This window comes from Sus scrofa, chromosome 3, assembly GCF_054392235.1.
Source record: "Sus scrofa isolate SSC_HxYL_T2T_F1_AM1 chromosome 3, Sscrofa_HxYL_maternal_Yorkshire_Landrace_v2.0, whole genome shotgun sequence".
Taxonomy (NCBI): domain Eukaryota; kingdom Metazoa; phylum Chordata; class Mammalia; order Artiodactyla; family Suidae; genus Sus; species Sus scrofa.
This window is the reverse complement of record NC_139385.1, coordinates 137,985,460-138,008,729: the sequence shown is the minus strand read 5'-3', so window position 1 is coordinate 138,008,729 and position 23,270 is coordinate 137,985,460. Positions and strand designations below refer to the sequence as shown.

The 23,270-nt window shown below is 52.6% G+C and overlaps 1 protein-coding gene across 2 annotated transcripts; it reads right to left on the bottom strand.

Annotated features, from left to right (window-relative positions):
* Window positions 1-313: 313 nt before the first annotated feature.
* Window positions 314-22,892, bottom strand: PDIA6 (protein disulfide isomerase family A member 6). Of its 2 annotated transcripts, none has more exons than XM_085015461.1 (13): window positions 22,809-22,892; window positions 18,006-18,147; window positions 14,256-14,313; window positions 13,690-13,816; window positions 10,739-10,985; window positions 8,049-8,766; window positions 7,539-7,653; window positions 7,015-7,155; window positions 5,839-5,923; window positions 5,639-5,711; window positions 4,610-4,768; window positions 1,463-1,559; window positions 314-783 (listed from the first exon to the last, which is right to left on the bottom strand). In XM_085015461.1, exons 6-13 carry the CDS (start codon window positions 8,087-8,089, stop codon window positions 715-717), a joined length of 780 nt encoding a protein of 259 aa, XP_084871587.1. In that variant the 5' UTR covers window positions 8,090-8,766; window positions 10,739-10,985; window positions 13,690-13,816; window positions 14,256-14,313; window positions 18,006-18,147; window positions 22,809-22,892; the 3' UTR covers window positions 314-714.
* Between the last annotated feature and the right edge of the window lie 378 nt (window positions 22,893-23,270).

Sequence of the window (23,270 nt, the reverse complement as noted above, 5' to 3'; positions counted from 1 at the left end):
TCGGGCTGACCGTGTGACCTGCTACCTTCCTACGGGTCACCGGTGATGCCCTGAGACCCCGCGCTGGGCGACGAAGGCAGTTCTCACTCGACAATCCACCGATTTTCATCCTTCGCTAACCCCCCTCCGCGTTTCCCGCTCACGGCTGGAACGCAGCCTCTCGGGACCCGGGTGAGATGCGTGTGGGGCAGGCATCCAGCTAGTGTCCTGAGACCACAGGCCGATCCACGGGAGGAGAGACGGCCAGCTCGTCCCTTCCTAACTGGCGACACACTGGACTCCGCGTTTAGGATGTGGACACTAATTTCATACGTTTATTGGCATTGTCCAAAATACCGTTTTATTCTTTAATGGAAAAAAGCCATTAATATTCAAATGAAAGGATCACATTAAAAAACTTGGATGTAGGAAACAGCCTCCGCGAACACTCAAGCAGCAGTCAGAGGAGGGAGGGAAAGGTTTCAACAGCCCATCCGCTTTCTTCAAAATAGTGACAGAATACAACCCAATTCACTGGCTACGACAATTCATAGAATGTCGCATCATTTTCTTGAGACGCACACGTTCCCTGCCGCAGTGTTTTCAAATGACGGATCGAGTGCTACTTCTTGGTTAAAAAGGCCACTGGTAGAGTCATCTGTTTGTGAAGCGTGTTCCTTCACTGCTGGAAAATCTGCTCCCAAGAAAAGAGAACTGAAGTCTGGGCCGAGCGCCTCACAACTCATCCTTCTCCAGGTCGTCCAGCTCCACGTCGCTCAGGTCGATGTCGTCTTCCACGGGAAGCTGAAAAGCAGAGAGAGCCCCGTGAGGCCCTGCAGGGAGGGTGAGCGCGGACGCAGGGGCGGGCGACCCTGAACGCGGGCCCTGGTCTCGGTTCACGGCGGGCGGCCCGGGGGAGCTGGATCCCAGCAGCTTCTCCCCGACCCAGCTCCTGCTCCTGCTTCTAACTTCGCCCATCATCACGGGGACAAACCCCCGGAGCTACTGAAGTCGGCCTTTCGAGCCCGCTGGGAAGGGTTCTGGAATCCAGGCTGACTTCGAAGTGGCCCCGCTGCGCTTCTCTCCAGGTTGAGAAGCGCTCAGCTTGGGGCGAATGGCCCGGCGAGCACGACCCAGGCGTCTTGGCCTGCGGCGTCGCAGGAGGCAGCGGGGCCGAGGAACTTGAGAGGAGGAGCCCCCGAGGCCCGGGAGGGGCGACGGCAGGTCCTGCTCGAGGCGCAGCTCTGATGGAAAGGCCCGGTTCGCAGCCAGCCTCGGGGCCGAGCGAGGCTAAGAAGCTGAGCCAGAGCCGGGAGGCGTCCTGCCCGCGCGGCTCGGCCGGACTTGCCTCACCATCCTTGCCGTCCCCAGGCTCCCTGGTGGCCGGACTCGCCTGGCCATCCTTGCCGTCCCCAGGCTCCCTGGTGGCCGGACTCGCCTGGCCATCCTTGCCGTCCCCAGGCTCCCTGGTGGCTGGACTCACCTCGCCATCCTTGCCGTCCCAAGGCTCCCTGGTGCTGATGGCCGGGAACGCCCCGCCTCCCACGGGCGCCGTGGACCCGCGCCCGAAAGACAGCTCCCTGCGGAAGGAGCAGCGGGCACGTCAGCAGAGGGCGGAAAGGACTTTTTAAAAACAACCATGAGTCTCCGTGTTTGCATGAAAGCAGGTCCCACCTCCCGCCTGAAACATACTTCAGGGAATGGCATTATCTTTTCTTTCTTTGGTCTTCTTAGGGCTGTGCCTGCGGCATATGGAGGTTCCCAGGCCAGGGGTCGAATCAGAGCAGTAGCCACTGGCCTACACCCCAGCCGCAGCCACGCCAGATCCGAGCCACATCTGCGACCCACACCACAGCTCACGGCAACGCCGGATCCTTAACCCATGGAGAGAGGCCAGGGATGGAACCCACATCCTCATGCATGCTGGTCAGGTTGGTTAACCGCTGAGCCACAAAGGAAACTCCCAGGATTATCTTTTCAATCAGGGGCAACAATAAAACCCTATGACAACGTAATAAAACTCCTGACTACAGCCTTGGCAGCAAATAAAGCCAGCTACTACCAATAATTTAAGGAAACAGCAGACCTATTTTGCGAGTATTAGCAAAGTATCCAAGCTGATCCAGAACATGGGGCAAGGCCCACACTAACACCCGGTTAACCAAGGTGCACACTAACTCAAGCCCCCAGAAAGGCTTTTTCAAAGAGCGTATCCTAAAACGGAAACCTCTTCCTCGGATCTCTGACAGTAAAGCAGAAGCACCTGGAACCGGCCCACGGGTCCCAGAGGCCCCCTCAAGGATCTACAGGGGGCAATTCCTCACAGGTCAGGCTCTAAGATCCACACGCACTGGAAGGCTATAGAGAAAATGACTAGACTGTGCACAAGGCTTCTTTACAAAGGTGCCTGCAGATCCCCTGCTGCAGGGCGCTTAGAATATGGGTGAACATCGGGGGCTTGGGACTCGCACACTCACTCACACACACACACACACAACAGGGAGGCAGCGAGGACCTGCTGCACAGCACAGGGCACACTCCACTCACCATCTCCTGATAACCTCCAATGGACAGAAGCTGTAAAAGCGCACACGCGCGCACACACACACACACACACAACTAGTCATGTGAAACTCACGTAACACTGTCAACTAACGAAAAGAATATGGGTAAAAGAACAAACAAAAACAGGGTATCAAGTTTCTTGTATGTTATCTGACAACGGTCACGTTGCATGGAGGGAAAACTGGGCAGTTTTATCCACTGCTTTTGGCGACGCTGCAAATTTTCAATGTGTATCCGTGGTTCTTAAACCTCCATGTCTAGTGACATTTTTGATTGTTCCAACTGTGCATGTGCACGCACACACACTGCTGGCATCCAGGGGGTAGAGGCCGGGCACTGCTGAACATCTCATAACGAACAGGAGGAAGAACTACCCGGCCCACAGCGGGGAGTGTGCCACCGTGGAGAAACCCTGCTACACACACAGCAGTTACACTCAGAAAACAGGATTACAAATGTGCAGAAAGCCAGTTCAGGGAGTTCCCGTCATGGCTCAGAGGTAAAGAACCCGACTAGCACCATGAGGACTCGGTTCGCTCCCTGGCCTCGCTCAGTGGGTTAAGGATCTGGCATGGCTGTGGCTGTGGCAGAGGCTGGCAGCTGCAGCTCCGATTCGACCCCTAGCCTGGGAACTTCCATATGCCGAAGGGGCAGCTCTAAAAAGACAAACAAACAAACAAAGACAAACCCAGTTTACCACCATTCCCTGAACTGCGGCCCGGGCAGAAGAGAGGCCCGAAGTGCCGTGAGGCAGACCTGCATCTCCACCGGCACAGCTCAGGGAAGGAGGTGAAGGCCCAGGCCAACCCGGCTGCGTCTTAGGTGGGAAACACAACTGCGCCCGAGGCATAGAAATCCAGCCGTTCTACTTCTTACTAGTTTTGCGTCCTTAATCAGGCTATTTGTCCTCTCTGGACACTGGCCTCTGAATTGATAAAAGGCCAAGATCTATCTGCTACTGGACATCTAGAAGCCGAGGCTGGCACTCAATAAGGGGGGGAACCCCCCTTGCTTCCCTCTTAATGGCAGCAACACAAGCAAACAGAAAGACTACAGGCAAGATGTGAAACCTTTAAAAAGGTGCATCATCCTGAGGGCAGAGTTCCACCAGTTTTCTTTTTTTAAAAAGGGTTTTTTTTTTTTTTTTTTTTTTTTTTTTTTAAATCGCTTGTTTATGCGCCTGCCCTCTGCCACTCTCTTCTTTCTGGGCTAAATGCTGACAGAGCTGGCTTCTGCGCACGCCTGCAGAAACAGGGCCCCTGCTCTCAAACAAGCGAACAGCCACGAAGGCACATACGGCTCGAGCCTTTTCCTCACTTCTGGGGGTACAGGGCACAGTTACACACTTCTCTGGCTGCTTTTCCAAGCCAACGTAACATGACTCTTTTTTGACTGGGGTGCGGGGCGGCTTTTGATGCGGGATCTCCGTTCCCAGACCTAGGACTGAACCTGAGTGGCCGCGGTGAAAGCGCCAAGTCCCCCCCAGGGAGCTCCCCGTAACATCTTTCTCAGGAAAAGATGCAGGCATCACAACCATCATTTCGGGGTGACCGCCGTGCTCAGTGGCTGCTCCCACGTTTAGAAAGTGTCAGTTCAGCCTCCTTATGACGGTCAGCTTCATGGGTTGTTTGACGACCGGCGTGTTCACAGGGGTCGCATCGTCTTTGGTTTTCCAAGTACCCCTCGCCCCCAAGTCACTAAGTACATACACCTAACCGCCTTCTAGAGCCCATGCCCAGAACGGGAAACCCTCTCACCTGAAGTCGGCGGTACAAAGGCTGCCAGGGTGGGTGAGGTGGGGCGCCTCTAGCCCACATGGGACCTTTATGAGAACGAGGACAAACCCAGGGCCACGTGCCCAGAATGGCAAGGTGGCCGAGAGGAAGAGGGCGCCCGCATCGTTCACCACATGGACCACTTCCTGGGCACAGGAAGAGCATCTATCGGCCTGACTCCTCCAACACGCCACATACGAGACCACCTCATCCACGCCCGGTCTACAGAAACCGAGTCTGGAACCCATTACCGCAGGAGAACCAAGCAAAGGGACAAAACAACGCGTCACCTGAGAAACTCGTTAATGCCTTGCTCACTGAAAGATCCTTTTAGCAGAGCAAACTTCATCTTGCGGGCGTTGATGGCAGCCATGGCAGGGTAGCCAAAGCCTCCGATGCCCAGCGCGTGCTCCAGTTCGGTCTGGGCTCCGGCCTCTGTCCACAGCCACCTAGAAAAGCAGGCCGGCTTTGAGGGCAAAGATCCCTTCGGAATTCGTCAGAACCCAGCCAGGGGATCTTAAAGAACAAAAGATGGCACATCACACATTTTATGGAATGGAATGGGTGTAGAAACGAAAGAAGAACTAAAGGTAAGTTTTAAAACAACGTCTTCTATACATGTTTCTAAGCAGCTTCTCTTACGCCCTAAACCCTCACTCCTCCAGCCCCCGGGTCTGTCTCTAGGACAGCTGCCCGCCCCCCACTGATGAATCAATAAACCTGAAGAATCTTCTGTTGCCTGAAATCCTACCAATATCATTCGGGTTATCATGCGTTTTCTTCAGAAGCCTAACAGCTTCTTTCTAAAAGGCACAGCGATGCCTGCCATTACTTCATACACACAAAAATGTGTGACCAGTCCCTGCCCTCGACAAGGTACCTGGGACAGCGGCAGACAGAGCCAAAGAGAAAGAGAAACGAAGCACAGGCAGGCGTGCTCACATCCAGCCTCACGCAGAAGAGGCAGGAAACACACCTCTACTGCCGTTTTTCTCGAGCCTTCGAGGCTGTGCTAGAATCCAGCTTTGCGACTAAGTCAGTTTTTGTCTGTTAGCCCAGGACCCCAACCCCCGTTAACATTGACTCCAGGAAGAAAAAGCACGCTGCATACAACTGAGGTGTTATAAATGAGAGGCGGCGGCCTTTGCTTCCTCCTCGGAGGTAATTACTTTACGCTGGAAATCAAACAAACAAACAAACAAACATGCGAAGTCGGCGGAGGAACACATCCTACAGAAAACAGAGGGAACCAGACCCTTCCAGGAGCCCCATGTGCTCCCACGCAACCGGAGACTCAGACCATCGGGCCAATGACTTACCCCCACATTTTCTTTTTGTACTTGTCTGCCAGCTTCAGAAGAACTTCCAAGTAAGAATTTCTGCCTGCAGCTCCTGATTTAAAGAGACACAATGTTTTAAAGGTGAGGACAGTGGAGGTGGCACAGGCAGTCCATTTACCAGGTGTTCGCGGAGCAGGGAGCACAGACGGCGAACAGAAGCCAGGCCCTGCTCCTCGTACCCGTGTCGAGAATATGCGGCAGCACGGCCACCACGCAGAGCTGGTGCTCCTCGCACGACTTCTTGGCGACGTCCTCGCTGATGATCTGTGGAACCCAGACGACAAGGGCTGTTGAGAGGTCTCATGACGCAAACCCAAACTCAAAGGCTAAGTCTGAAAACAAAGACTCGTCACTCTCATTCAAGAACAGAGTACTTCAAGAGCCACAGAGGGCTCTTCCCAAACGATACCTCCCGCGTTTGGGGCAGAAACACCAACGAGATACTTGGTGAAGATTCCCGTTTGTATCCCTTGGCCATCTGTCTTTCAGGAGCAGTGGTAAGGCACCTGTTTATACACACACGGTCTCTGAGACCAGAAGGCTTGGGCTTAGCCTGGCTCTGCCATTAAGTGGTTTAGAAAGATAAGAAAGACACTACGTGTATGTTTACATAAATGTGAGGCTCTCTGCACCTGTTTCCCCATGTGTAAAATTGAGATAGAGGAGTTTCCATTGTGGCTGAGCAGGTTAGGGACCTGACACAGTATCCATGAGGATGGGGGTGTGATCCCTGGCCTCGCTCAGTGGGTTAAGGATCTGGCATTGCCTCGAGGTGCTGTCTAGGTCACAGATGCAGCTTTGATCCTACACTGCTGTGACGTAGGCCTCAGCTACAACTCCGATTTGACCCCTAGCCTGGGAATTTTCATGTCACAGGTGCGGCAGTAAAAAGAAAAAAAAGAAAAAAGAGAGAGAGATAAAAACAGTATCTACCTCTAAGCGGATTCACGTGAGAATTAAATGAGACAAATCTATGTAAAAGCACCAGAGCAGTGCTTGTCACATGGTTAGATGCTCAATAAATGTTAGCTGTTCTTCTGAGAATGCTAAATGAAAGACAGATGCATTCTAAAGAACGAATAAAGCTTTTGCTCACGGTGCAACCACTCTAGTACTGCAAATTACAAAAAGCAGCAGTTTATCAGCCAAGTTTTCCCCTTCGAAAGTCCCAAAACACTCGAAAGAGAGCATTTTAAAAGAGGAGAAAGCTAATTTGAAAAGACGGTGTCATTACTCTTTTTTTTTTAAGGCACCCGTCGTATATGGACATCTCCAGAACTGCTCATTCCTGCTCTCATATCCACCACTGTCAGACTGGGGAACATTCCTCATTACAGGCGATGGACGAGGTTTACCTCGAGCAGCTCAGGGGGCGGGGCGTTATCCGAAAACAGATCAAGAGCCCGGGTAACGATGTCGGACCGCGTCCGGCCCCCGTCGTAATCCACGGGGGACTCGCCTTTCTGAAAGATCTTGATGGTAGGAAATCCTCTGATCTATTCACAGCAAAAGATGAGAGTAAGCACCCAGCCGACCTTTCAGGACACGACAATCCGTGTGCTTTCTAAAGCCTTACAGGTAATTAAATTTCATGCAACCAAAGCGTCCCTGACCCCTCCCCAGCGTCCAAGGGGGCTCCACCCGTCTCACCACCAGGCTCGGCCCCATCTCGCTCAAACCCCAGAAGAGACCCTTGAGAAACCCCCACGGTACCGGGACCCAGATGTCCCAGGGACGACAGTAAAATGACTGCCTTTCTTCTTGACGAAACGGCTGACCTTCTCCTACCTCCTGGGGAGGCTGAGCGCCCGGGACGAAGTCACGGCTGAACACAGCGTGTGTCACCCAGGAAACCGCCCTGCAGGGAAAGCTTGCTCACCCCGTACCGGCTGGCGAGGACCTGGTTCACGGTGGCGTCCACGGCCGCGAGCTTCACCTTGCCCTTGGTCTGCTCCTTCACCTCCGTGGCTGCCGCGGCCCACTCTGGCTCTAGACTGCGGGCAGAAGGCTGCACTTTACAAGCCGATTCTGACCCCGAGCACAGATGCTCTGACTCCTGCGTGCACGGCGGCCCGACCCAGCTCAGTCGCCCTGGGGTGGCGTCCTGCCCGCGGCTTTAGGAAGGGAACGAGGCCGCCCCGTCCTGGTCACTCCTGGTCCTTCATCAGTCACCCCCAGCCCCGCCCCGCCCCAGGTCCCATCTGGACGCCAGGTCCCCGTTCATCTCTGAAAAGGTGACAGAGGTGACCCATGTGGATCCTTCACACAGAGCTGGGGCGTCTGCGGGGAGACACGGGCTCATCTGCGCCCCGGCCGGCACTTCAAAGCCAGCAGGTGAACGCTCACTCGCGGCACGTCGCCCAGAAAGCACACGCTCCAAAGCACTTACTTTTTGCAGTGTCCACACCAAGGAGCATAGAACTCAACCATCCAAACATCTTCGCTGTCGAGAACGTTCTTATCAAAGGTGTCATCCGTCAGCTCAATCACGTCCTTCTTACCCGAACCTTCGCTTCTACCCTGTCATTTGCGACATTAAACGTTAATTATGACCGGGTCCAAAAGAACCCTGGGCCCATTCCAAACACACAGAAAGCGAAAATCATGTCTACTTCTTAAAGTTTTGAGTTTTTCCTTCAAGTGAACACTGTTTTACTCAGATGGGGGATGCTCTTGAATATACTATTTTTACTTGGCAAACAGTATTTACTCTCCAACAATCACCAGCACGTTCAGAATTAACATGTGACGTGTATCTGAGCACACTTGCTGTTTTCATTAAGCGAAGCCTTACATTCTTCTAATTCAGCCTCAAGCTTGGTGCTCATTCACCCCAGGAATTATTTTATTTTATTTAATTTTTTTATGGCTGCACCCGAGGAATATGGAAATTCCCAGGCTGGGGATTGAACCTGCACCTCCACAGCCACCTGAGCCACTGAAGTTAGGTTCTGAACCCACCGTGCCCCAGTGGGAACTCCACTCCACAACCTTAAAACTTAACTACAGTTACTACCTTGTTTTTTTGTTTGTTTTTTGTCTTTTTGCCTTTTCTGGGGCTGCTCCTGCAGCATATGGAGGTTCCCAGGCTAGGGGTCTAATTGGAGCTGTAGCGACCGGCCTACGCCAGAGCCACAGCTATGCAGGATCCGAGCCGAGTCTGCGACCTACACCACAGCTCACGGCAACACTGGATCCTTAACCCACTAAGCAAGGCCAGGGATCGAACCCGCAACCTCATGCATGGTTCCTAGTCAGATTTGCTAACCATTGCACCATGACGGGAACTCCTATAGTTACGACCTTGTTAATAAAGTCCCTACCATTCAAGAAAGCTGAAAACATTTAATCCTTTTATCTTCGCAAAGAATTTTCTTCAGTACTAAACCTTCGAAGCAGCGTGGCTATAATGCTGTCTGCTGCCTGGGCCAAAAGCCACGGGAGCGGTGGAGACCACTGTGCTCCCTGAATGTCAAAGTCTCAATTCCCAGGCAGGAGCACAGCTCTGATGAGCCCCGAGTCTGTATCAGGAAGCTAGTTTGGCTGGTCTCCGAAGAGAGGGAAGGGCCGTCTTTACCTACCCGGGCGGACCTTGACGCCACGGTGGGTTCGGTTCCAGAGCACCGCAATAAAGCAAGCCTGGCAGTAAAGCCACTCGCACAAAGCGTTTGGTTTCCTGGCGCATGTGCAAGTCATGTGCACGCTGTACGGCCGTCTAGTGCGTGTGCCCCAGCGCCGTATCGAAAGGGCAACACGCGTCTCTTCATTAACACACTGTGGCGCTGAAACACGCGGGCCCTCCTCGGAGCCTTTGGCTAGTCGTCGTCTTCTCCCAGTGGTAACATCACAGATCACTGCTTGCACACGCATAGGGGAACCCGTGAAACACCACGCGGATTACCAACATGCATTGGGAGCAGACGCTGCTGGAGAAATGGCGCTGACAGGCTGGCTTGAGGCAGGGTTGCCACAAGGCCTCAATTTGTGAAAAATGCATCATCTGCAAAGTGCAGCAGAATGAGCTGTGCCCGTACGAACAGGCAAGAATTCAACGTCTCCTCACAGGAACACAGTACATAAAGGCCGAATTTCACTTCTTTTGATTTTTTTTGGTGCTGCAGCTTATGGCCTACACCGAAGCCACGGCAATGTGGGATCCGAGCCGCGTCTGCAACCTACACCACAGCTCACAGCAACTCTGGATCCTTAACCTACTGAGTGAGGCCAGGGATTGAACCTGCATCCTCATGGATCCTAGTCGGGGGTTCTTAACCCACTGAGCCACAGCGGGAACTCCCCATACAAGGGAATCTAAACACCCAATCCACAAACAGGAATCTTCCTCCCTACCCATTGCAAAATGTCCAGGGATTTCAGCCTGACTGCCATGGATACAGGCCAAGAGATGAGCCAAATTCCACCTGTGTCTGCCCAGAGCTGACCTGGAGGGAGCTGGTCTCCCCGCTCCACCCTAGAACCACCAAGGCCATGGAGGCCAGAGTCCAGGGCCCGTGGCCAGGAGCTCTTTCCCCCGCCACCGTCGTTCAAGCTCTTTTACCTCTGCCCTGGGCCAGGGAAGCCTATCTCAGGGTCTAGTTCTTGGCAGGGAGACCGGCTATATCGACAGTGACTCTGAGGAGGCCGAACAAGCAGGCTGAGTGGCTGACTCAATCTGCAGTCACTTGACTCAACGTCCTAGGATTTTTTTTTTTTTAAGTGAAAGTACACTAATTAAAAAAAAAATTTTTTTTGGCCATGCCTGCAGCATGTAGTAGTAGTTCCTGGGCCAGGGGTTGAACTTGGGCTGAGCAGTGACCACACCAGATCCTTAACCCCCCTGCTGCATTACAAGGGAATTCCAAATTTAAAATATTTTTTTTTTAAAAATTATCTTCTGGAGTTCCCATCGTGGTGCAGTGGAAACAAATCTGACTAGGAACCATGAGGTTGCGGGTTCAACCCTTGGCCTCATTCAGTTGGTCAAGGACCCAATGTTGCCATGAGCTATGGTGTAGGTCGCAGATATGGCTTGGATCCTGCGCTGCTGGCGTAGGCTGGCCGCTGCAGCTCCGATTCGACCCCTAGCCTGGGACCCTCCATGTGCCGCGGGTGTGGCCCTAAAAAGACCAAAAAAAAAAAAAAAATCTTCTACATGGTGTTTACATTCAGGCCTCAAAATCATGACACATGTTAAAAACGGACATTATACACAGCCTTACTTGTTTTCCAGAACTATAGCCACCCCCGCGGCCCCCCAGGCGATCCTTCACGAGCTGGCGCAGAGCGCTGAGAGCGGCGTCCACGATGGCTTCACCCGTCCTGCCACCTACGGGAAGACAAGGCCAGCAGGTGAACGGGGTGGCTGGGCTGCATGTGACACCAATAATCTGTCAGCTTCACCTGAAATTCAAACAGGCCTAACAAGCCACATGCCTCTCGGATAGAGCCAATTTCTCTCCAGAGCGCACGTCCTGCTAGCCTTTAAAACGCATTTCTCTTCTCTGGTTCCAGGTGATTCGTGTGAATGAGAACATTCTGGCCGCCCCCAAACACCATCCACCCCTGAGGACAGCTCACTGATGTTTACTGAATGTATAACATGCACACAGACAAAAAAAAAAAAAAAAAAGAGTATCTAGTTAAGAAAGCAGGGAAGATTTGTAAAGAGAGGGGACCAAAGGAGCAAAATGGAAAGACCATCTCTGCGAGATAACGGACGGAAGGACTGTGCACAAAGTAGGAGACAAGTGTCTGAAGCTAAGTGACCGGAGGCCAGGCCAGGCCTGGCTTCAAACACGGTCATGAGGTTCTCTCGCTGACCCTACTCCTGAGAGAAGAAGTAAGAAGCCCTGCAGTAAAACTCAAGTGGCGACAGACTTGGGGAGTTTACCAACAAGCGCGTGCTGCACAAAGACTCAGGAGATGGGGGCCTGACCCGGAAGCAGAGGGGTAACATGTGCCTTGACACCAGCTTCAGAGTTCAAAGGCAAAACTAACAAAACCTCTTTAGAAAGGGTCTTAAAAGGAAAAAAAAAAACTTTCTAATTGAACTGCCCAGGGAGAAAACCTTCTGAGAAGCCTTCAGACCTGACACCAAAAAGAAAACACTGCACAGGAGGCCCCAGAGGGTGCTCCCACCACCCCGTCCTGCGCCCTAGCGGCCACCAATGCGTCCCTTCCCGAGAAAGGCAAGACCCGGCCCAGAAGCGGACCCGATCCGCATCCACAGCAGCCCCCTCGACCGACCTTCCGAGCCCGCGCCTCTGCCCCAGGCTCGACCTGGAAAGACTCCCGATCGAGACTCTCCCGGGGGAAAAGACGGGGCCTTCCCACGCGGGACCAGGGCGGAACAGACGGTTCCTGCACAAGACCGAGCAGGGATCACTTCCGGGCCCGCAGGCCCCGCTGCCGCAGCTCCTCGGTGCTGCTCTTTCAGCGGGAAAGCAGCCACAGACGACGCGGATGAACGCGGAGGGCTGTGTTCGGAAAAACCGTTTTCCAGTTTGGCCGTGCCCGTGGCACCAGAGGATCCTGGGCCAGGGACGGACCCGACACCACACCAATGACCGGAGCCACAGCAGTGACAGGGCCCCATCCTTAGCTGCTAGGCCACCAGCGAGCTCCTTGAAAATTATTTGCAAAAACAGGAGCCAGCCCAACTCCTGCTCTCGGCATTCAATTTTTCTTCCCGAGCAGATGTTTATGCAGAAAAATGCAAGTGCTCATCTTACGGGACTTTCGAGCAGGGCGTCTCACCGAGAGCACGTGGCTGAGGCCTCATCTCCAAGGATTCGGACCCGTTTGGTGAGGCACCAACTCCACGGACATTGACGGAGTCACACGCTCTCCACGCGCCCTTTCCGGGAACCGTGCAGGAGCCAGAGAAAGGCTTTCATGCCTGCTGTGCAGCCGCCAGGCAGGCTGGGCAGCCCGCCAGGCGTCCAACCGGGCCGGGCTCTCCGGGCTCCCTCTGCCGATGCCCCGCGCCTCCTCTCCGTCTGCCGGACACGAGGCCAGACGCCGAGTGGTGAGAACACCCCCTCCGTCTCCACCGCGGGGTGGGCGCACCTCCCCCTCCAGCCCTGAACACGGGTGCGTCTCACAGAAAGCCAAACCTGCGATGCGACGCCGCGCTCGGTCCCTTACCTGCCCCCGTCACAAAACCCTCTGAAAAAGGACCGCATGAGCCGCAATTCACACTTTAAATACATCACGCCCTATGGGGCGTCTGCGTGGGGCTCAACTTAGTGGTTGTGACTGCCTCAGAGAGGATGGCCTCTTGCGACGCCTTACGTAGCAGGCGACGCTACAGGGGAACAAGGTGACTCGAGGAAGACTCAGTCCTGCAAGGCCGGAGCCAGAGCTCCCCCTGCAGCTGCCTGGGGGACGCACAGCCGATCCTCCGTTTACGCCGCTACGAAACGGACAACCTGCAGGGCTGGCTGCCCTACCACCCACAGGCAAAGAGGCCACACGACAGCGTCGCCATGCAAACAGGATACGTGTTTACGAAGCACCAAGATTCACGGGCAAAACTCTCCATCTCATTTACAGGACTGTCTCTCCCACTCTGATGTGGTAGGTCCTCTTCCGGCGACGGGACGAACGACCAGAGCAAGAAAACCTTGCGCATCTTTTCACACAGACAATAATTACAGAACCTTCCTAAGCATTAAGTGAATATAAAGTAGTAGTATTAATACAAATAAAAATAAAACACTGTATTTTAAAAAGACAGTAAGGAGAAAGACAGAAGCACAAAACATGACTATCGTTGCCAAGGCCGTGCGGGTATAGAGCATAATAAAGAGTCCACACGGCCGACACATTTAATCTTTGGAACGACTCGGAAGAGGCAGGACTCACTGTGCAGCATTTTACGGATAAGGAAATTCAGGCCGGAAGAGGGTGAGACACTCGCGGGGAGCGGGGCGCACAGGTTACAGAACCCCAGGCTCTTTCCTCTCTTGGAGGCACCTGCTGAAACGAAAAGCCCCGCCAGGGCAGTGAGGCCCCGGGGGCAGCCTTACCCTGATAATCTTCGGGTCTGTTTTTGTTGGAGCCGAAGATCTTGATGGTGGGAAAGCCCTGCACGCCGTACTGCCCGCCCAGGGACTGATGCTTGTCTGCGTCGACCGCGCCAACCTTCACCACATCCTGCGGGAACGGGAGAGAAATTACTCTTTCCCCTTCGACTGGAACAGATTCTGCAAGCACCGGCTGGGTGAGGACGCGGCCGTGGGCGAGGGGGGCGCAGGGGCGGTGGGGTCCATTCACCAACAGAATGACCGAGCCTCTGGCCTGGGGGTCCACTCGGCCAGTCCAGAGTGCAAGGCTGGGGGGCGGCAGGTGCCGCTCCCAAAGCAGCAGAGCGAAGCATAACCATCCCATTTAACTGGGAAAGAGAATTAACCCAGAGAGACAAGAAAAAAATCCCAAGGTCCATGCTCCCTTTCCTCTCTACCTAATTTTCGCCCCAGACCAAGAATGTCTGGGCTTCAACAGACGAATCGACTGCCAGTTGCACATGCAGCCCATGTGCCTGAACCCACTGACTCTGCCACACACGGCTGCGTGCGGCCTCTCGGATACTCACTTTTAATGCAGTTGCTACCTTCTTCCACTCCGGTGTCAACCTTTGGCAGTGGCCACACCTTTTAGGGGAGGAAAACACAAACAAGGCAGCCGTGAAATCTTTGATTCCCGCTTCAAGAAACCACCACCAGGGCTCCCCGCGCGACGGGCCCTGGGGGTGGGGGGCCGCGGGGAGCAGAGCGCTGCGGCAACACCGCCAGGGGCCCGCAGGAGCTCGCTGGTCCCATTTCTCTACGATCTTCTTTCCTATCACTGTAAAAAAGCTTCCAAATGACCGCTCAATTAAACTGCCTTTAAAAAGTTTACACCACGTCCCCAGCGGGAACTGCAGTGTTTCTCTGGTCAAACGTGGCTCAAGTGTGGTCCGAGTTGTTTTTCGTAAGTTCTCCTAGGGATTCTTCAACCCATTAAGGTTTGCTAGTCCCTGATCCAGCCCGACCTTTCCGTTTCTAGAACTGTTCTAGAGCCAGGTCTCCTGTGCCTAAAGCTCCACGTCCGCTGGCTCCCACGAGCGGAGTTAAGCGTGCCCATCTAAGCCCAATGCAGCGAGGGCAGCACGAGCAAAGCACTTGGTGCCACGTGGTGGTGACCCAGAGCAAGAAAGAGGGAGAGAAACCCAGACCCAGGAAAAAGTCTTCCAGGTGCCAGCACTTGAAAAAAGCTGTGACATACAACACGTAGAAAAAGGTGCTTTTAAAAATTATCTGTACAGGAACCTACTGTTTACAGCAGTCATCGAGGCTGTAGGGAGCTGTTATTTTCATTGTGTTTAACACCTACTGTATGAAGACAGCAGAGCTGGCTCATCTACAGGTGATTTGGATTGGTTTTTGTTTTTTATTTGCTCTTTGAAAATAACTTTATTTTGGGAGTTCTATAAGTACTGGGAACAGACATAAAATGACACACCACCGGTGACAATGAAAAACAACAACAACAACAGCATTTGATCATTTTGTTTGTTTTTTAAACAAAGTAAATTTTCTTCTACTCAGGTCTCTAGGGACTTAAAGAACAAACGCCTGGTGCCAGCACCGTGATGCTCGCTCCTTTCCTGGAAGACTTCACTTACCCAGCACGACAGCCCTGCGGGCAGGCTTTGCTGTCATTTTCATTTTACAGATGATGAACCAGAGCCTGAGACGTTAAGAAACCCGCCCAGCTTCACCCAGTGGCAGAGCTGCCCACCGGGGCGTCCTGGTCCAGAACCACGTTCTTATTCACTAGGTGACATCACCTTCCAGGGGTCCTCAGCTTAATCCACTATTTTATAAGGCAGGAGCTTTCAGCAAATGTCTTGAAATGGTGTTTCTACATACTTACATATAGTAAGTATGTCCAGGTGAGCTACTCCCAAGTCCTGGAGTCAAAATTTACAGAATTTCGTGCCTCCTTAATTTCGAATTATTCTAACGAAAGGAGGACTCGGAGACTGTCAAGGGTATATACCTCCTTCAGTTTCAATGGGAAGCGATGTAAAACAGATGGAGAGGTCACATGAATGTAAACCCAGCAGCGGACCCTCAACCCAGGGGTTCTTCACCTGGTGTCCACAGAGCCCCAAAGGACTGGGGACAAAAATGTAGGGGCTCTGGAAACTCTGCTGGGGGAGAAACCCTCTATTTTCATTAACCCGTAACTGAAATTTAGGCGTTCCCTCGATTATAAACATTAACAGCACACCCTGGGGACTCTGTCCCAAATAAAAGAATCACCGCCAATTTCTTGTCACCACCACAGCTGCTGCAGGTGTGTTTAAACATCATCTGTGTTCATCGCGGCTGCAGCGCTACGGGAGCCAGCGGTCAGACCCCAGCAAGGGAGTCCTATAGAAATCCTATCAAGAGCTGATATTTTAATACTATTATCCCAATAATTTAGGTTTTCTTTGTGAGCCTACAGCTCTTACTTTATACACATAAAACCTTTACTCTAAGGAGGAATTCAAAGCCGTCGCTAAGCCACCAAAGTCCCAGCACAACAAAGAGGTAAAAACACCCTCTCTGATTAGACACTCACCCGGGCTGCTATGAAGCAAGACCCCGCCGGCAGCGCAGAATTAACTACCAGATCCAGATCCCACCTTCTCAATTACGGGGGTGCTGTAGTTTTGGAATGAGGTGTTATCACACACTGTAGGTGCCCCAAACAAGCTAAATTACTCACATGCCGTAAGGGACCGAAACGGTCACATGTGCACAAGCTGCCCACAAAGGCACTCAACACGCCCGTATCCTCACCCCTGCACGTTTCCTAATGCGCACGGAGGAACCCAGACAGAACTCTGCCGTGGATTTAACAAACACAGCGCAAATAGGAGTGTGTCTGTTTATATTTTCATAATAAAAGTATTAGGATGAATAGGACTCACAATGAGACAGCATAAACTTTCCTTTTTTTTTTTGGTCTTTTTTCCATTTCTAGGGCCGCTCCCGCGGCATACGGAAGTTCCCAGGCTAGGGGTCCAATCCGAGCCACGTCTGCGACCTACACCACAGCTCACGGCAACACTGGATCCTTCATCCACTGAGCAAGGCCAGGGATCGAACCCGAAACCTCACGATTCCTAGTTGGATTCGTTAACCACTGCGCCACGATGGGAACTCCGAGACAGCAGAAACTTTTCAAGTAGAGGGTTTTACCTTAATTTGCTGCACTAAACTGGCAGTGAGTTTCCAAAACTCGGTTTTCTTCTTCCAAAGAAACAATTACAAAGCAATAAAGGACAACCTTTCATCAGGCACACCCTGAAAAGTACTGACTCAGGGAATCTTTTGTGTTTAAGAATTTCCTCTACTACCCCCTGGATGGACTTACAGGGCCCAGGGCCCTCTGGACCTCAGATGGCCACGCAGCTCACCTGCAGCAACAGCTGGCAGACCCTCCTCTGCAGGTGCTCGTCGCCTGCACACGTTGCACCGATTCCATTCACCTGTTTCTACGGGCCTATCTGCTGTTGCTGTTGTTGTTCTCAATTAAATGTTTTCACTACCTAAACGACTGGTGCAATACCGTATTCTGACTGCACCAGTGACCCCTGAACAACACGGAGCTTGGGGATGCTGACCCTCTGCAGTCAAAAACCCGCACAGAACACGTCACGGTCAGCCCCTCTCTCCCCGAGGACCCAACTGCCACGGGTGATGGGATACCGCAGCACGAATTTCTTGGGGAAAAACAAACCCATGTAAGTGGACACAGGGCAGTTCGCACCTGTGCTGCTCAAGAGTCAACTGTATATAACTGTGCACCATTAACTTCCATGGCAGTTACAGCTTCACGTCCCCCAGAAACAGATGTAAGGCAAGAGAAGAATTCTGAAATCGAACCAGATATTTATTTATCTTTTCCACTTTTTAGGGCTGCACCTGCAGCATACGGAGGTTCCCAGGCCAGGGGTTGAATCAGAGCTACAGCGGCCGGCCTACTCCACAGCCACGGCAAGGCAGGATCTGAGCCACGTCTGCCACCTACACCACAGCTCATGGCAACGCCGGAGCCTTAACCCACCGAGCGAGGCCAGGGATGGAACCCGCAACCTCATGGTTCCCAGTCGGATTCGTTTCCGCTGCGCCATGATGGGAACTCCAGGAGACCCATTTTTATCAGGATGACATGGATGTGTCCTCTACCTCTTTTAGAAGATGAGTAAAATAAACGAGATGGCTGAATAAAATCACATTTTTATATAGTGTTTTTCCTAGGTTTATAAAGTATCATAAATACTTGACAATCATTTTATAGTACTTACCAAGGAGCATAGAATTCTACGAGCCACAAACTATCACTTTGGATGACTTCTCGGTTGAAATTTGACGGCGTTAATTCGATGACATCGTCACTAGATGAATAGAGACCATTAACTGCTACGAAGAGGGTACAGCTCATCAGACCTGGAGCAGCAACAAAGAGCACACCGTCAACAGCCGGGTCAGGCTCAGACAGGACAGGTGGCAAGCAGCGTCTCCAAGGGACCATGGCCTGGGTCAGCTCTCTCCTAACCCCCGTGCCCCGTCCCTGGCCTGGGTGCTGCTGGAAGCCCCTGGAATTCTTCCCCCCCAGTGCAGTGCCGAGCAAGGAGGGGACGGCCCCCACTCTCGTTTCTCGAGCTGCACTGGAACAGATTTAAATCCTGATCTTAGCCCTTGTCCTACACCAACACCGCCACCCGGAACCACCACCCTCTGAGGCAGTACTAGTGTCGCCATTTGATGGTCAAGGGCAGTGAAAAATAGGGAGGTTACAGCTCGTGGACGCTACGACCTCAGATAATCCACACGGTATTTCTGGCGTTATTCAGTTCCATTGTTCGCATGCTGTCTTTATTAGAGCTTTTGTGATGGGAAACATAATTATTGGCCTCCCCTACCAGACTGTGACTCTCTCAAGGTTTTATAAAAACTTTTATTCCTGCCAACACGCCCCATGGCCTAGGAGCAGGCTCGGAGTTGCTGGTTGAGCTCCAAGGAATGTTCACATATACAGTGTTACAAAGGGGAGGCGAGAGAAGCTACTATTCATAGGAGAATCGAGCCACTCTGTGGACCAAGTGTAATTTTGTTGGCTACTCTGGGAACGTAAAAGTAGTTTATAATAATTACATAGAAAAATAAGTTCTGAACTAATATGTAAAAAACCTAAGTTTTTTGAATTGGTAATATTATCAAAATTTCACCCCCTCACATATACCTACACACACACACAGAAATTATATGTTATATCTATGTACACACATAAAATTTCTTGGTATTTTCTAATCGCATTGGCTTATACCTCTAAAATAATACCAAAAAGCAAAATGTTTTGACTTCAGCAGGTATGGTTCCCCATTTCCCAGCTTCTGGGTTGAAATAAACTTTACGTTAAAGAAATTTCTATTACTTTCGTTTCAGCCTCTATGAAGAGAATCATGTGTCCTTCCTTTCATCTCTTGAGGTTACAAATTTTAAGTTAACACGGTAACTTTTCAAACAGGATTGCTACTCGGCAGGAGATAGCAAAAGCACACGCAGGGGAGGGGAAGGTTTCTTTTTCAGGATGGGCGTGTGTGTGGGTGTGCATGTGGGCGTGCACGTGGGCGTGCGCAGAGGGAATCGGTGCGATGGGAGGGGCTGGGGGACAGGGACTAGGGGAACAAAACGCCTGCATCGGGGAGAAGAGGGAACCCCGAATCAGGGAGGGGGGCCTGCAGCTGCGTGACCTCCTCTTCCGTTTCAAGAGGTGGGACACAGTGAACGTGGCCGGAGGTCAAGCCGACCACCGCCAGGCTCCCTCGAGGCTCCCTCAACGCCGGCTGTCGGAGGAGCAGCCGCCAGCTGCCCGGGCCCCAAAAGGCGGCGAGCTCTGGGCGTAAAACACACACTGACCCTCAGAGAGGAAAACCGGGCACGATCTCATCGATATTTCTGATATACCGGATACATAGATGTCTACAAAATGAATCTCACCTATTTCTTTCTGCCTTTTTAAATGTGAAAACTTTAGAAAACTTTAAATCACGTATCAGCTGGAATTACACGTCCATCGGCTGGTGCTGCTCAAGCATCCTTCCGTTGCCACAGGTACGATTAAGTAGAGCCGGACATCATTTAACCAAGCGAGTCAATCAAGACTCTGAGCAAAGACAGGCCTAATTCTGAGAAGCTTGGAAGGCTGGTCTTAGAAAATCCTCTATGGAGTTTCTACCACTACTTGTAAAGACATTTATCTTAAACAAAACAAAACCAAAAACTCTATGAATTGATACTTGTTCAATATACTGCACTCCTTGGGAAATTTTCAAAAACTAGGGGGAAAAAAGGCCAAGCTATCAACAGTCCCACTAGAATGAACGACTGGTACGCTGGTGGGTCTTCTTACTGACCTCTCTCTGTACCACGCGGAGCTCTAAACTCTGTGTAAATAAACGGGACCTCACTGGACATCCTGACACTCGCTTCCGAATCCTTTCTTCACTCATAAGAAGTTACGGATTCTACCTAAGTAACTACGGTATCGAGTCCCCCCACGTAACCATTTGCAATGGCGGTATCACGTTGCCAATCCGCTCCTGACATAATTTGATGGTTTCCAATTCTGCATTATTACCAGGCCAATGCTAAAAATTCCAATACTTTTCCCCTCCTCAAATAAATATGATTTCCTTAAGAGAAACTCTCGCAAGGGGGACTGGGGTACGGCTGACATTTTGCTATCTGTCTGTGTATCCAACGACCCTCCCGAAACTGCCACCCTAGCTCAGCCTAACACTTAGATGACTAGGTACCACTTAGTCACTCACGCTAAGGGGTCTGCGTCCCCTTGCCCACCTTAGCCCGGGAAACGGAGACAGTGAACGGGTCATTGGCCTAAGGCCACACAGTCAGAAAGTACATGGTTATTCAACCCCACATTTTAACCAAAGGACCGGAGCTCGCAGGAGTGCACCCCAAGGACAGGCACCCGCAGACGGCGGCGTGTCCTCTCCCCTTCAGACTTTCAAGCAGGCTGGAGTCATCAAAGGACAGGGCGGGACTTTCTACCTCAGGAACGTACTTCCTTCCCATTCAGATGGTCCTGACTGCTGACACTCAGTATAACACGGACAGGAGCCCCCGGGAGCCCCCCCGCAATGGCGCTGGACTTTTGTTACTCATCTTTAAAGTGGCCTGCTTCCCACAAGCACCTCCCCTGCTTAGGAATGGCTATCCATGGAAATATCTTGATAATAAAGGTTCAAGACCTAATTCCCTTAAAGGGCAGTAAGATGTGGCAGGGTTAGAAGGAAATCAAATATGATGCTCAGAAAAGCACTAAAAGGTGTACAAACTCCAGCGTTCCCGTTGTGGCGCAGCAGAAACGAATCTGACTAGTAACCACAAGATTTCAAGCTCGATCCCTGGCCTTGCTCGGTGGGTTAAGGATCCGCCGTTGCTGTGGCTGTGGCGTAGGTCAGCAGCTGTAGCTCTGATTGGACCCCTAGCCTGGGAACCTCCAATATGCCGCAAGTGCGGCCCTAAAAACCAAAAAAAAGAAAAAAAAGGATGTACAAATTCTGACTGCATAATAGTCGGTAATTACCCTCTTCAAAAACCCCTCAAGAAAACAAAAAACCCTGAGCCCACTTAAGATGCTAAAGTAGGTTAATGCTGACCAGTAATGTTCTCTTTCTAAATTTCACATGGTCCTTCCACTCACTGATAATGAGCACAAATGGAACATTCGAGTGTCTGGAGTCTATGCGAGCAGATGGTTTTGCCATCTGTGGCCTCCCGTTATTCCTCCACTGCGGATAAGGATGCTATAAATCCGCGTCAGTAACATTTCTGTCCCACACCTGTTAGCAAGACTACATGTCTCAAAGCAGGAATCTAGAAACCAAGAGGACTCCCCCAAAGGCTGATTACATGTATTAAAATAATGAGCTAACTGAATGAATCACAGAGTCATTTGGAGACTTGTCTGAATTCACTTGCAGGCAACCAAAGAGAAGTAAGTTCCTTCTCCCTCCTCTATTCTTTCTGCACTAATACAGCAAATATTTCCATCTTTTTTTAACTCTCTTTGGACATATACAATCTCACTGATCCTGAGAACAACTCTGTGGAGTACTAGCCCGGAGCAGTTAAGTAACTGGCTCCCACTCACACAACTCGTAGATTCGGGGACGGAGGCCTGGGACTCAAACCTTGCTCAAACCGTGGGTCCAGAGTATTCACACAACCACCGTCAGAGCGCCTTGCCTGAGCCCAGGGAGAGCCCTGAGACGGGACGGATCCACAACCCCACTCACTGCGGTCTCTAAGACATTTACTAAGTCAGGAAAGTCGGCCTTGAATTTAGTTTTTAAAAGTTCAATCACATTTCAAGTGCTCTTGCATCCTAAGACCCGCTTTAGGGAGGTACTAGTCCCTTTTTAATGAAACTATCCGGACAAGGTTTATGATGGTTCAATTTTTGGGGGGAGAGGGGAGTGAGAATTCCATAAAACAGGTGGTGAGGACAAGACCCTCCCGGTACACGCTCGAGGCCCAGAACCCGCCCAAACTCAATATCCGCCAGGGATCAGCCAGAGCTGGTCCCAGCGGCTCAAACGCAGCTCCGGGCCTTAGCTCACGCCCCGGCCTCCAGTCGCCGCCCCTTCACCGGAGCCCGGCACCGGGCACTCGTACCCGGGCGCGGGGCTGTCCCGGCGCCCTGGGTTCGAGCCCAGCCCCAGGGCTCCTCCTCCCCGCCGCGCTCGCGCACACGCTCCCGCCGGGTGGGATACGGCCGCCCCCAAGGGCGCCCTCACCTCCGCACGCGCCCTGCTCGTCTGCCCTAGATCCCGCTCGGGGGGGCTCCGGCCCAGGGCAGCCGGCGCCCCCGCTCCCCCACCCCCCACCCCAAGGCCGCGGAGCTCCCTTACCGCCCCGCGGCTTCCCCTACTGCGTCCCCCGCGTGGGCCGGGCCCGCGATCCCCCACTTCTGCGCGGGCCGGATCGAGGCCACGCGCCCGCCCGCTCCCCGGGTCACGGCCCGCCGTGGGGGTTCCGAGCTCTCCCGCTGCCCCCTGGACGGGGGAGCCCGCGCTTACCGAGGACCAGGCGAGCCATGCCGAGCACCTCCGCCGTCGTGCAGTCCAGCCACCACCTCACTTCTGCCGCGCCGCGCCCCCGCCGCCCCGCGTCCCGCCCTCGGCCCTCAAGGCAGCCGCTGGGCGGTGCGGCGGGGGCGGGCCGGAAGACGCTCGCCAAGCCGTGGCCGCGGCTTATTGGTCCCGGCAGACTTCGCTCATTTGCATGGCCAATGAGAGGCGGCCGGGTAGAGGTTACGCGTTTGGGTTTGGCGGGGGCGGGGCGAGCGGCGGAAGGAGGGACTTGCTTGGGGGCGGGGTTGGCCAGCCGCTCCTTCTCCCTCTCGCTCGCCGCTCCTGGGCTTGCTGTACTTTTCTGACTACAGTGATTGTTTTCTCTCTCCGATCCTTGGGACTCTCTCTTTCCTCGCTTGACTCTAACGAGCCCTTTTCCAGCCCTCACTCGCCCCTTGCTTCCCTCCA

Excerpts from the sequence above, each read along its gene's own strand:
- PDIA6 (XM_085015461.1), bottom strand. The coding sequence starts at position 8,089 with ATGGTTGAGTTCTATGCTCCTTGGTGTGGACACTGCAAAAA. Across the intron at positions 5,712-5,838 it reads GCCGCATATTCTCGACACGG|GAGCTGCAGGCAGAAATTCT; the intron begins GTACGAGGAGCA and ends TCTTTAAATCAG. Across the intron at positions 784-1,462 it reads GGGACGGCAAGGATGGCGAG|CTTCCCGTGGAAGACGACAT; the intron begins GTGAGTCCAGCC and ends TCTGCTTTTCAG.